This window comes from Microplitis mediator, chromosome 10 (assembly GCF_029852145.1).
Source record: "Microplitis mediator isolate UGA2020A chromosome 10, iyMicMedi2.1, whole genome shotgun sequence".
NCBI classification, from domain to species: Eukaryota; Metazoa; Arthropoda; class Insecta; order Hymenoptera; family Braconidae; genus Microplitis; species Microplitis mediator.
The window spans coordinates 2845164-2858600 of record NC_079978.1 but is presented as its reverse complement, the minus strand read 5'-3'; the positions used below and the strand labels follow the sequence as shown (position 1 = coordinate 2858600).

Sequence of the window (13437 nt, the reverse complement as noted above, 5' to 3'; positions counted from 1 at the left end):
ACTCATAGCTAAAGAGCTCCACGATCATTGGATAGATTGTAGTTAAATAATTGCCTCTATATATATAGTAATTTCTCAAGTTTAATAATTTCATTTATTAATTTTTTTTAATTTAAAATGAAATCGACATTTTTTACTTGGAAATTTTTATTTTTTTTAGAGAATAATTTAAAAATGAAAAAAAACTTTTGAGAAAATATGAAAATTTATGGATTAATTAAACTGTTAATAATATGATAAATTAATAAAATACTCTGATACAAATTAATGTTAATTAATTCATAATTTATGTAGAGAGAACTCGATAAAATTTTAAAGTTTCAAGATATCAGCAAGAGCACGAATAATTTAAAACATTTAATTAAATTCAAATAAAAAGTTATTTAAATTAGATATGAGTTGATATTTAATATTTCTTATTTAACTTTTATCGGGGCAATTATCGAAATATTAATGAAGTTCTGTTAATTTTATTTTATCGCATCCTCAGTTCTCGGTATTGATAAAATTCAAATTCTATAAATACATTAATACAGTAGGCGGTACAATTATTACGCGATTTATACATAAATCGATGCATATCAATCAGTATGTACGTAATAACGACAATTAAATCTGAATTTGAATTATCAATTTTACGGGCTGCTGAGTTGAGCCCGGGAAACAATAAAATAATTTGACATTTCTCACTCCCCAATTCTGGATAATTTGTTTTTTTTTTTAAATAAAATGGGCGTGAAATTCCATAAAAAAAAGTAATTTAAATTCAAAAAATATTACTAACCTCCAACTTCAATAATCACTGAGCACAAACGTGAACACACGTGAGAAAAAAATATAAAAAAAAATTCAAGATCGCAATTCAAGATTATTAAATTTATGTTTGACGGATAATAGAATTAGTATACGCGAGATAAATTTTGAAAGATAATGTTCTGGTGTTGAAGGCGTGAGCGAAAGTCCTGTGTCGGCAACAGGAGAGAAGAGAGCACAGCGACAGGAAGAGAAAACCAGAGACTGGCAGCATCAGACAGAAGGGTGAAAATCTCCTCCCTCTTCTTGATTGGGGCAACAGGGGATGACCCAGTTTGTAAGCTCCGAGGAGGCTGAGAGCACAGGCTAAATTTCCCCGCTCGCGCCTGACCTTTTCCCGGCTTCTGGACATTATAATGCAATACGGGAGCACATCAGGAGGGATGAACCACCCGCACTATTTTCACCCTCTACCCTCTTCCTCAAACCCTGGCTCTACCTCTACCTCTAGCTCTAGTTCTAGCTCTGGCTATGGCTCGGGATGTGACTATGACTCAAACTCGATTCCCCTTGTCCTCTTTAAAGCTCGCGTGGGGTCACAAGGGGCAAAGGGGAAGCAGGTGGGATCGTATATAGGACGTAAGGTAACTGGGTCAACCCTGGAGTGGAATAGGAAAGAACTGATGGGGCATGAGCAAACGAAGAGAAGGTCGTCAGTGCCTGGAGTGTCCTGGAAACAAACTACAACCAGAGCCTGCGAATACTCGCGAGTCCAAGTGGCTTTTAGGCTTCGCTATTACTCTTACACGACTAGAACTCACCCTCGGGACCTTTTTACCCGCAAATGCTACACTATTATTTTTAATTAAACATTAAAATGTTTTTTTTTACCCATTTTTTAAAATTTTTATCTATGAAATTCGCTTCAACAAACATTTATCCATAAAACCTGCGCTTTATTGTCTGACAATTTTTTCATATCGATGAGCTTTAAAAAAACATGAATTTTTTTTAGTAGAATAATATGTTGCTGGTATTGTTAATAAAAGTTTTAAAAAATCGACGCGGTTAATAAATTCCGTGGGACTAAAAAATCAATGAAGCCAATTTATTATTTTTCCAACGCCCACTGTGGCTGCATCAGGGCTACAAGAATAAAAAGAGCTGAATAATAGTCGAGTTGTTCCATTTATTAGCGTGTTAATGAATCCAAATTGAAAAAAAAAATAATAATAATAAATAAATTAGTAAAGAAAAAAAAACTCGAGACAAGGAAATAACTTTTCCTCTTTTCCAAGGTCTTGACCTGATTTCCTCGAGAGATTCTCACTCTAGTCATCCAGTTACAAGGACACCACTCCCTTCCGGCGGCTTGCCACCTTAATTGTCTGCAACTTATTAGAGTCTGCTTAAGCTTAAGTTCAAATTCGATATCGAATCTGCTTAAGCCCAGCTCGAATTTTCGCACTTCCACATCAAAGCCAGAATTTTTTTTCCTTCTGTCGAGTGCCGGTCTTGAAAAATAAAAAAATCACGCCGCTGGATTGTCAAGAGCAGAATGGAGGACAGAAATAAAATAAACAATAGAGACGATTGTCTTTTAAAACCCGTGGCAATAAAGAGTCAGAGGAATGATAAGAATTTCTTATTTCATCTCAAAGACTTCGGCTTTATTCCTCCTTTATCGCTCGCTACTGCACACATTATGGCAAATAGACACTTTTATAAATTTATTATTGTGTGTGAGTGTGTGTAAGTGTGCATGAGTACGCGAGAGAACAAGAGCGTACAATCTACTCAACTAACATGAAACATCTCTCGAGTTTTAGCTAAAAGGATTCAGCTGATGGTATACTACGCTGATGTAACCTACATTTCTCTACAACAACAATCACTTAGTTACTATGTCCTTAAAATATGAGTACTCAAACATGATTCTATTGTCTTCTAAATTAAAATTGTGTTATTATTTTTACTATTAATGGGTTGCGTCTTAAAGCTTTTAGGCGCTCGGGCGGGTAAATAAAATTTTTATTGCGACAATAAATCGAATCTTCTTGAAAGCAAATTTATAATAATAATTCAGGCATAGGCCATTAGAAATTTTATACAGAAAAAAAAGGGGTAAGAAAAATTTTTTGTTATTAAATAAAGAAAAAAATTTTCTTAGGACTACACTGAAAAAAGAGCAGTTGAAAAATTACAGTTTCTACAGTAAAAAGGACTTTCGGGGCAAAAATCTTTAAACATTAAAACTTAAACTGTAATTTTAGAAATTTGTTATAGTAATAAAATTAATACAATTTTAAGCAGCAAATTTTACAGTTTAAATCGACAATATCGAGTTTGAAACTGTAATATTTGTTATTTCTGTAAAATTTACTGATAAAAAATGTAATTTTTACAGTTTCAGACTCGTAGCGCTTTACTACTATACGAAACTGTAATTTTTCAACTGCTCTTTTTTCCGTGTACATGCAGAGAATTTTGCGGTATTTTTTGCATCAAAAAATTATAGAAAAATTACTATAGTCATAGTAACATGAGGACAGTATGGAATTATTGTACAAATTACCGACACTGTAGAAATTTTAAAAATACATCGATCAGAATTTACAAGGTGCGTTGTACACAGAAAAAAAGGATTTCTTGGCGCAAAAAATTTTTTCTTGTTCTAAGAAAATTTTTACTTGACCCAAGAAATTTTTTGTATTATAAAGTGAAAACAAAACTTTTCTTGGGGTAAGAAAAAATTTTCTCGGAACAAGAAAAAAATTTTTTAGGCGAAAAAAAAATTCTTGAGCCAAGAAAAATTTTTGTCTTCGATTCATAATACAAAATATTTCTTGCGCCAAGAAATTCTTTTTTTCTGTGTAATTTTGACAAAGCAACAGATTAAATTTATACCAACTGCATAGTAAAATTTATCAGGTTAAATCAGAATATTTAGTGTGCAGTTGGTACAAATTTTATCTGTTGCTTTGTCAAAATTACAACGCACCTTGTAAATTCTGTTCGATGTATTTTAAAAATTTCTACAGTGTGGGTAATTTGTACAATAATTCCATACTGTCCTCATGTTACTATGACAGTAATTTTTCTATAAATTTTTGATGCAAAAAATACCGTAAAATTTTCTGCGTGTAGAAAAATTTCTTAGGACGAGTAAAAATTATTCGCACCAAGAAATACTTTTTTTTCTGTAGAATGTTGAGTAAGTAAATATTGGGGAAGAAAAAATAAAAAATTTTTCTGTCTGACTCAAGAGTACCGTAACTACTTTCTCCACTTTCACAGAATAGTAAAGCAAAAATTGATATAAATACAAGTCGGATAAATAATCGTGGGGTAAAAAAAGTACAAGAAGCTGTGAATAAAAATAAAATACTGTGAATTAACGTTATCGAGAAGCCGTAGTCTAAATCCGGATAAAGCTTAATATAAAAATACTATTTCAAGAGGACATTTCAGATGCTTTTGACACTAAACGTTCTCTTGCATGCTTATCTAAGTTATTATTGTTCTGTCCGTTTTATTATTGAATTTCATTCTTGAGGAAAAATAAAGTTTTAGTGACAGCGATAAAAACAGTTCCTGTTATAATGAAAAAAAAAAACAATAATAATAATGAAATCACTCGACAATTATTTCAAATGCATTCGAATAATTGCATAATAGTCTAAAAATAAATGAAATTTAAAATACTGCAGGGTTACGATAACGACTTTATATAAAACCTCGAATAATTGACAAAGATATATTTTCCATGTCGTTGATTTTTCTTTTTCTTCAATTACTCAGTCGCTAAAAATCATACAATAGCGTCTGCGTCCTTCTTTTCCTTTATGAATATTTCAGCTTTGCTAAATTTTAAATTATTTTAAATTAATTAACGCGATAATTGGTTGTAAAAGTTATTAAGCGATCTGCGATTGGTAGTTTCGAGATAAAGTTTATATAATAGTGAGTAAGTGGGGTTGCCATTGGTTCCGGTGTAGTAACGACGATGGCGGAAGGTCCAAGCACATAACGGGGTTGCCATGGATTAGTCACATTCATCCTGTGTGAGTCCGGAGCTTCAGCTCTGGCAATACTAACACATTCCAGAGTGTCCTTGATCAATAATTCATTACCGGCTGTCACGCCCCCATAAATCCTTGCAACCAGTAAACTACCATCGCTCGACGGCTTTCCTGGATTATTTAAAGCTCCCGCCCATCTCAATGTCTCTCATCATCTCTTGTTCTTATTTTACATCCATTAGCGTTTTTTATTTCGCTTATAAATACTCCTCCACTCGATCAACGGACGTCACGATCCTCTTAATTACTTTCCTTTTTTAAATCCTGGATCTCTTTCGGGATCATGTCCGACAGGTTTGCTAATTTTTTTTTCTTTCTTCGTTGCTTACATTATTGAGCTTATCAGTAGCTTCCATTCCATTGCGCTCAATACAACATATACATATATATATATATATATATATATATATATATATGTATGTATGTACATATATAAATATATATATTTTTAACCGCTGGCATAAACGAAAACGTCGATAACGCACTCGGAAAACTGAGATACCACCAGCTGTGTTCACCCGCTTCTTTATCTACCGAGTGAACGCAGAGTGGCTCCCTGTTCTCCGATCGCAAATTTTGTTAACCAATCAATTCATAATTAACATATTTACCAATTAATTAATCAATAAATACCACTCACAATTTAAAAATATTAATTGCTAAAAAAATAAGTAAACTACACTTTCACTCCACAATTAGATCCGCAAATTAATTAATAATTACAATAAACCAAAACGATCGATTATAATTATCAAAATTTGGAATTCAAAATAGTTAAAAAAATTATTAAAGCCCGGGAATCCCAGTCAACCGGCCGGTGCTGCCATCTTAAACGTCATTCATATATAATTGATAAATGTAATTACAGAGATGCAGATGCATCGCAATGGAAAATTGCAGCTGTCGGTAATAATGAATTCAATTTAATTATAAACTACACCCGGTTTAATTAATAAAATATGTAAATTTGAAATCCGAAAGATTTGAAACTGACGACTGATTGATTTTGAATTTAATTTTTGAATAATATATTTATTGTTGTTATTTAATTTAAAATATAAGACGAGTAATCTAAAGCTGATCTGAATGAATAAAAAGGTTCAATCAATTACTTGAGTCGCTCGATAGGATTATCATCAGTGTAATCTTGATAAAATATATCGATTAATTCATGACCTAGTTACGATGTTTTCATAGGAAAGCGATCTAAAGTTTCCATACTAAAACCCGAACAAAGACGTTTTGTCATCCAGTAATACTCGTTATATATATACATATATATATATATATATATATATATATATATATATATATATATATATATATATATATATATATATATATATATATATATATATATATATATATATATCATGCTATTTTATAATATATTCATATATTATATATATGATATATTATGTAAAATCATGATAAATCGGTTGTCGTTCGGATCTGATAAACGATCAGCTGTCGAATCGCGATTCAAGTCAGGAGGATCGGGAGTTATTTTAATTGATTATTCAAATTTTGAGAACAAATTAATTTGTAAATAAATAAATACTTACAGGCGACTGCCAGGTTCGTTGCTGAGTTCATCTCCTTCGATGCGGTAAACCTTCCCGGACATTACGTATTCAAAACTGTCTGCTCTGGATCCTGTTTGCTCGATAGTACTCCAATCTCCGCCATCGGGGTAACCATCTTCCCTCAAGGTGGTCGCAAGAACCAGTCGAAATTTGTCCCCTGTAAATAAATTATATTGTTAATATATATTACTAATATATACATTCATTAGACTAGAAAAAATTTGCGTGAACCCGGAGGATGACAGTTTATTTATTTAATTTTCTCGAAGTGGATTTTAATATTAAAACTGGATGTGGATTGAAATGAAAACTAGATCACTCCGAAATCACTCATCTAAAAAAATTAACTCCGAATTTACTCTGAGTGGAGTAATTTAAAAAAAAACTCCGGAACTCCAAGTGAATTTGGATTTAAATAAAATCCGTAATTCCTCCGAATTCACTCCTGATTTTTTTACTGGGTAATAAAATTTTTTTGAAATTTATAAATTTAAATAGACTGTAAAAATTCAATATTTTCTAGCTTTAATAGCAGCAATAAAAATTTAATGCTTGCAAGAATTCGTAAAAGCAATTGACATTTTTATATTTTTAATGCCATTTATATTTTTATTACGACATAAATATAAATTATATATATATTTAGTATTGATGACGAAAAATTTTGTGGAAAATAAATTGTTGAGGCATTAAAAAAGTTTAAAGACTCAAGGCGACGTGAAAAGTTTAAAAAAAAAGTAACTGAGTGATGGATCATAAAAAAAAGTAAAATTGGAGGATGTCGATGTGTTTTTCCTGATTCGCGTATATACTGAAATCTCTTGGCGCAGATCCAAGTCCGTGGAGTTGACACAAGTAAAAAAGCTCGGAATAGAGAACCGGGCGGAGGTGGAATAGAATAGAACGGAATAGAATAGAATATGTATAATAACATAAAAAGAGTTAAATCGACAAAGTTAACACCGCGAAAAACCGTCGTTATGTATAACTGCACTTTGTCATTGCTTCTACACTACCTATTTTTTTTTTACTCAATTTATCTTCAGCTGAAAGTATAAATCCGCGTCCGTCTATCAGCGGCGATAATTATTAAGACTGCATGGGTTTGAATTAATAGACAACGGTCCTCTGTGCTGTTAAATAAAATAAATTTATACGTGTATCTAAAAGAGGGTATTTATCTGGCGGTTTTATAGCCAACAAAGTCGTCTCTTGTACATCCGTTTAAGAAATAGATGACGAGACTAATACTTGGAAAATAACATCCACTTGTGTTACATACTCAATAAATAATAAGACACACTATACACGCAATACAACATTTGGCGTTAATACTACGGAGGAAATAAATGAAATTACAGAATTTACGTAACCTGTGTTATAAATAAATTATTGCTAATTCATTTAAATAAATCTGTTAATTTATTTCCCTTTTTTTTTTAATGCCAATTTATAGGATTCTAATTCTCTGAGTAATTGTGTTTATTCTTGATAATAATAATTATTATTATCATAGAAAAATAAAAATTTCGTTGAAAAAATTCTACGACGCAATTGGATGGCGTGAGTTTCTTTAATGTAACCGCACGTCACTCCCCTCTTTACCGCGACTTACATCTCTCTTGCTCTTATATATACATATACATATATATATATATATATATATTGCTAACATAGCATAGCGGAAAAGACACCGACAATGACGAGATTGGATATATATATGTATATAATGTATAATATATAATAGACTCTGGACCGAATCCACCCGAGCTCGAGCTGCCCGAACATGAGCGACGACATCGAGCTATCGATCGTTTCATACACCAACACTAGGTACTGTCATTCGATTCAAAGGACGTCACGACCTTGGTAATACTACCCTCTGTATTTTTCCTCCCTCATTTTTATAATTACATTTATAGTTACGATATATTATTTTTATCTAGATATATATCCCAATTGTCGAAATATTTATCCTATTTTTGTCCCCATTCCCGCTCTGCCCTTGACCTCCGAGCTCTGAGCCCCGATCCCGATACTCGAAAATAAAACATTTTTTTTCTTTAATTAATTAATTTACTAAGTAAAACATGAGTAATTTAAATATCTACGTCGCAGCTAAAAATTTATTATGCAACCGGTAAATTAAGTTGAGAAAATTAACGTCAGACTTAAAAACTTCCGTTTTATTTATTAACACACGTCTTATTATCACTGATTAATGAATTATTTATTCTATTGAATAATTAATTAATAATAATGAGCACTTATCCATCAAAGGATTAATCGAAGTTAAAAAAAAAAATTTTAATTCAAATTAAAATAAAAAATGAAATTGAATTTAAAAAAAAAATTAAAGGGAATGAGGAAGTAAGTAGTAAAAATAAACGTAATGTAACGTCAACTCACGTATATATTATGAAGAAAATAACTATCGCGTTTTCTCTGAGCGAGCCAGAGCGACTCTAGTGGCCAACAGCAAGTCGTACCAGCTTTGACCTTGGCATTGAACTTGCGGTAGCGGGAGAAGAGCCTCACGGGTAGTTCTACGCGGATAAGACCGCGGTGGGAGGCTACGATCTGACAGTGTGTGGAAACTCATTCCCTATATGTGAATAGACATATATACATGTGTATGTTGGTGTTGGTGATCGCGAGTAGGGATGGCGGCGAGGTGCCTGGGGGGAGTGAGGAAAGGGTTGCGTCACCTCGCGCAAGTCTGAACCGCCACGCGTCAATACAGCGGCCTAGCCCATGACTTTATAACCTTCCTCGTTCTGCCCATCGTATCATGCATTTCTAGTATTATCATATACATATAGCGCCAGATATGGATGTACTAGACGTACACACTCCATTACAAGTAATAAAAAAAAAAATATCATTTTAAAATAACAAACTCCGCAACAGCATTTATATTAAGGCGGTGGGTGGACGAAACATACGAGATATATCGATTTCTCATTTCGTATCTCCAGTATTTTTCTTACCCGTACATGTAATTACTGCTGATGCAATTTAAATTTTGTGTTTCACGATCGGACGGAGATTTTCGCGGCCATTTTTTCAGCCCGCGGTGGGGAAGTTATCGGATCAATTTGTAAAAAATGTTGAGCTAATGTTTGTATGATATATGTATGTATGTATGTATGTAAGGCATTATTATATATTATGTGTTTTATTTATCAAGGGGAGTCGAGAGATGAAGAAGAAATGCCGGTGATTTGTATGAATGAAGACGCAGTTGTTGGTTTGGTAAGAACTGGGTCGATGGTTTTATGGGGACGCAGGCTTTCTTACTACCGAAGTGGGGGTAAAAAAGACGCGGAAAAATATATATAACACCTGCTATACACAGTATTTTATATTTTTTTCATGGATGTAAGTCGCAGACGGAAGAAACCTTTTTGATTCCCGTGTTGCGCTGGGGAAAAATAAAAACAACGCGTAACTTTTCAGAGTATATATACATATATATACATATATTTTTATGTGTAGTTATATATACAACAGGGGAGTAATCGCGTGCCGACTTAACCAACGAATAACACGAACATACTGAGCTGAGTATATCATCAAGCCGACCTTGAATCTGTTTTTTATACTCGATTGATATGAAGCATTTTAATTAATGGTTTTATGGTTTAAGATCATAATCATTTTTTTACTTCTCTAGATAATTTTATTAAATTTTTTTAAAATTAAAGTAAAGTTAATTTTAATTACAAGCGCGTATGGTGGTTTTACTGACTTGTTTAATTTTTTTTAGGTGAAGGCTGATTGAATGAAATCGTTGGGTCAAGCTGACATGGTATAAAATGGAGTGAAAGCACGTGGTGACATATGAGACACGACCAGCGATACGACATCGTAAGACTTAACTGTCGGTCGATAATTTCCGCATGGGAGTCGTCATCGTCTGACGGTGTAAACAAACATTACGACGTGCTACTAAAAACAAGGCTTTTTCTATTGTATATATAATATGTATATGTATATATATATGTAGACAGTATGGAGTATTAACTAATGTATGCTATCTAAGGTAATGTTATTTTAACCTTCGCGCAACGGGAGCTATTATTTTTTATCATTAATTTGTTAATGATAATAATGATTAGTACGTTAAGTATGTGAGTTATATTTATTTAAATAATTAAAAAAAAATAAATATGAAGTAATGTGTTGTAAAATCTATCTCTAGATGAATGTGACTGAAAGGAGAATAGAAAAGTATATAAAAATATATGTAATGACTCACCGAGTTCCATTGGATAGAGCCAGCTGTTGATGTCAAGAATGAGGTCCATCTTAAAGGACTCGGATTCACAGTGCAGACGGCTGACTGTAACAAAAAATATACCTGACATATTAATGGCTTTTTATTTACATTTAATGAGCACTGAAAGAGTTATGGATTATTATTTAATATTTTTTTTTTCATTCCGATATTTTTACCCGTGAGTCATTTCTAAATTATCGGTAATATTTATTCCCAGTGTGTATTTTATTGTGTAATTTAAATTTTTTATTTTAAATTATTGTCGATTGTTAAGTTAATTTTTTTTGTATTATTATTAATAAATAATAAAAAATTAATATTATTTTATTAGTGGTATTTTACACTTAACTGACGCCCAATCCACGCAGTCAATGACGTAATTTCTTAATATATTTCAGTGAAAAAATTAAATGTCTGGTTTTAAAAAAAAATATAACACTTAAGAAAAGTTGTTTAGGTGATTAAAAAAAAATTGAAAAATAATTTTAAGTGTAAAAAAAATAAAACAAACTGACCATATGTTAGCGGTGACCTTGAGCGGTGACACAGGTAGAAAATTCTGAGTGCTAACGAATTTTTTTCCTCAATGGACAGTACGCGAGTGCATAATTTATCGAGCTGGTAAAGATAATAATTTTTATTTTAAGTGTTAAATTATTTTAAAAGACAAAGGAAACTATAAGTCACGATTACGAATGTCGTGACGAGTATCTACAGCTGCCTCGCGGTAGAGTACTTCCTCGGGACCCGGTTCTCTCCCACTTTTAGTGCACGTTCGCCCACGCACACCCCCAGCCCTTGGGCGAGACGGCGCACGCCGGTCAATTCGAAGGGTAGGAGGACCTAGAGGGACCTACTGATGCACTTACCCCTCTTTACCCATTACTCAATATCCCATAACTCTAATAACAATAATGCTAACAATCAAAATAACAATTACTGTGACAACAATTACGATACGATAACAACAATTATTATTATTGTATTTTATTGAGGACTTGTTACCGCCACGTGTGCGCTAAATTATTTTGACATTCTTTTGGATAAATATAATTAAATAAATTACTCAACTCAATGTAATTTCAGGCATTTAGCGGCATCACAATAAAAACAAGTATTAGATAAAAATGTCGGGAATAAAAAGTGGCAGAATCCCAAGAGCCGAAAAAAAAAAAGTAATGGAAATAAAAACAAAAGTTTAAACTTTTTAGAGAATGCGAACGACATTCTAGGATTGTAAAAATAGAGGTAGAAAATTTTCACGGACAACTAATATATATATAGAGTATATATATGTATAGAGTAAAAATGAAAGGGAGAGAATAGAAAGATAATAATAATAATAAAGTGAGAAAGCGAGTGAGTGAGAGTGCGCGGGATATATATCACAACTGCGCAACGGCTGTATCCGTTATCGACCGGTTCGCTGCCGCTATAAATACTGGGCACCGGGTTCTCATCATCCACCCCCGTTATCCCTCGTGTGCCTTGAATCCTTACCCCTGTCCCTCTCTGTCTCTCAGCCAACAATCTAGTGTCGAACGCCCACTCACTCGGTCCTCCCCTGGACTCTCATCCGCGCTTTTACCCTCACCATCACTCTCCCTGATCCTCACCCTCACCCTCACCCTCACCCTCACCCTCGTCCTCACCTTCATCCTCACCCGCGCTTACACCCTCGATATTACTCTCACCCCGCGGCACTTTTGCTCGCTCGCGCATTCGCGGTCTTACTCGCTCGTGCCGCCTCCCGGCCATCCCGGGTAACTCACAGGGTGGAAAACCTTGACCTTTAACTAACAATCAAGGGGAAGTGGACTACGCTGTTGTATATAGTCCACTTCTAAAGCTCAAATCCTCATCCCATCTGGCTTCTTTTGAAAAATAATTTCGCGTTTACTTTGTATTTGTTTTTTTTTTTAGTTGCCCCGAGGTTAAAAAATAAATTCCAGCTGGAATTTTTTTCATGAAAAAACTTATCTGAGATATTTCGCGCGAGGCAGAATGACGTCTTGCGGGCTTGAATAATATTTCGCTACACAAAATTTACTGCGACAGTTAATATAAGCACTGAGCTTAGGATACGATGCCTTTGAAGGAGACTCTGCCGTGGTTCCGACTACTTTATTAACCCATTGACCGAATTCGACGGTAACGTCGGTTACAACTAGTCAGTAGTGTCGAGGGGAGAGCATGTAAGGAGTAACGGAAGTAAGTGATTGCCGTGGAATAAATAAATATGTTTAACATTTTTAATCCGTCGAAATTTATAACTTATTTATAATTATATATAAAATATATATTTTACCCTGCGGCAATTTTTTACCGATACCGTAAAATGAGACTAGGGTATTCAATAAACGTCAATCCTGCAAGATATATAATTAAATTAATGCGCTTACATGTAAAGAACTATTGACAGCTTTTAGATTAATTAATTTTGAAATATCGATCAATGCTTCCATTCTTTTATTATAAATTTAATTTTGTTCTACTGACATTAAAAATATAAAATATAAATAAAAATTGTCAATATCAAGTGTCTGCACTGCTACGGGTGTAACTACTTCTCTAAATAGCATTCGCGTGTCAACTTGACCTAGCGAAATATTTAAACTTTTTCTTTACAAAAATAAGCTGTCAATTTTTTTATTTTTGAATTAAAAAAAAAAAAATTAAATATCATTCGATTAAAAAGTCAGTTTATAAAATAAAAAATATGTTTTTACTTATG

General features: G+C 33.0%; 1 protein-coding gene across 3 annotated transcripts in view; it reads right to left on the bottom strand.

Moving 5' to 3' along the window:
* The window catches only part of LOC130676548 (DNA-directed RNA polymerases I, II, and III subunit RPABC3-like), a 29111-nt gene that overhangs the window by 6688 nt on the left and 8986 nt on the right, over nt 1-13437 (bottom strand). For 2 of the 3 annotated variants that reach the window (XM_057482863.1, XM_057482861.1), the window contains exons 2-3: nt 10683-10766; nt 6401-6578 (exon numbers count right to left, since the gene is read on the bottom strand). In XM_057482863.1, the coding sequence (XP_057338846.1) occupies nt 6401-6578; nt 10683-10766 (262 nt within the window). Of the gene's footprint in view, nt 1-6400; nt 6579-10682; nt 10785-13437 lie in introns of all 3 variants that reach the window. The other variant, XM_057482862.1, reaches the window with a different exon arrangement.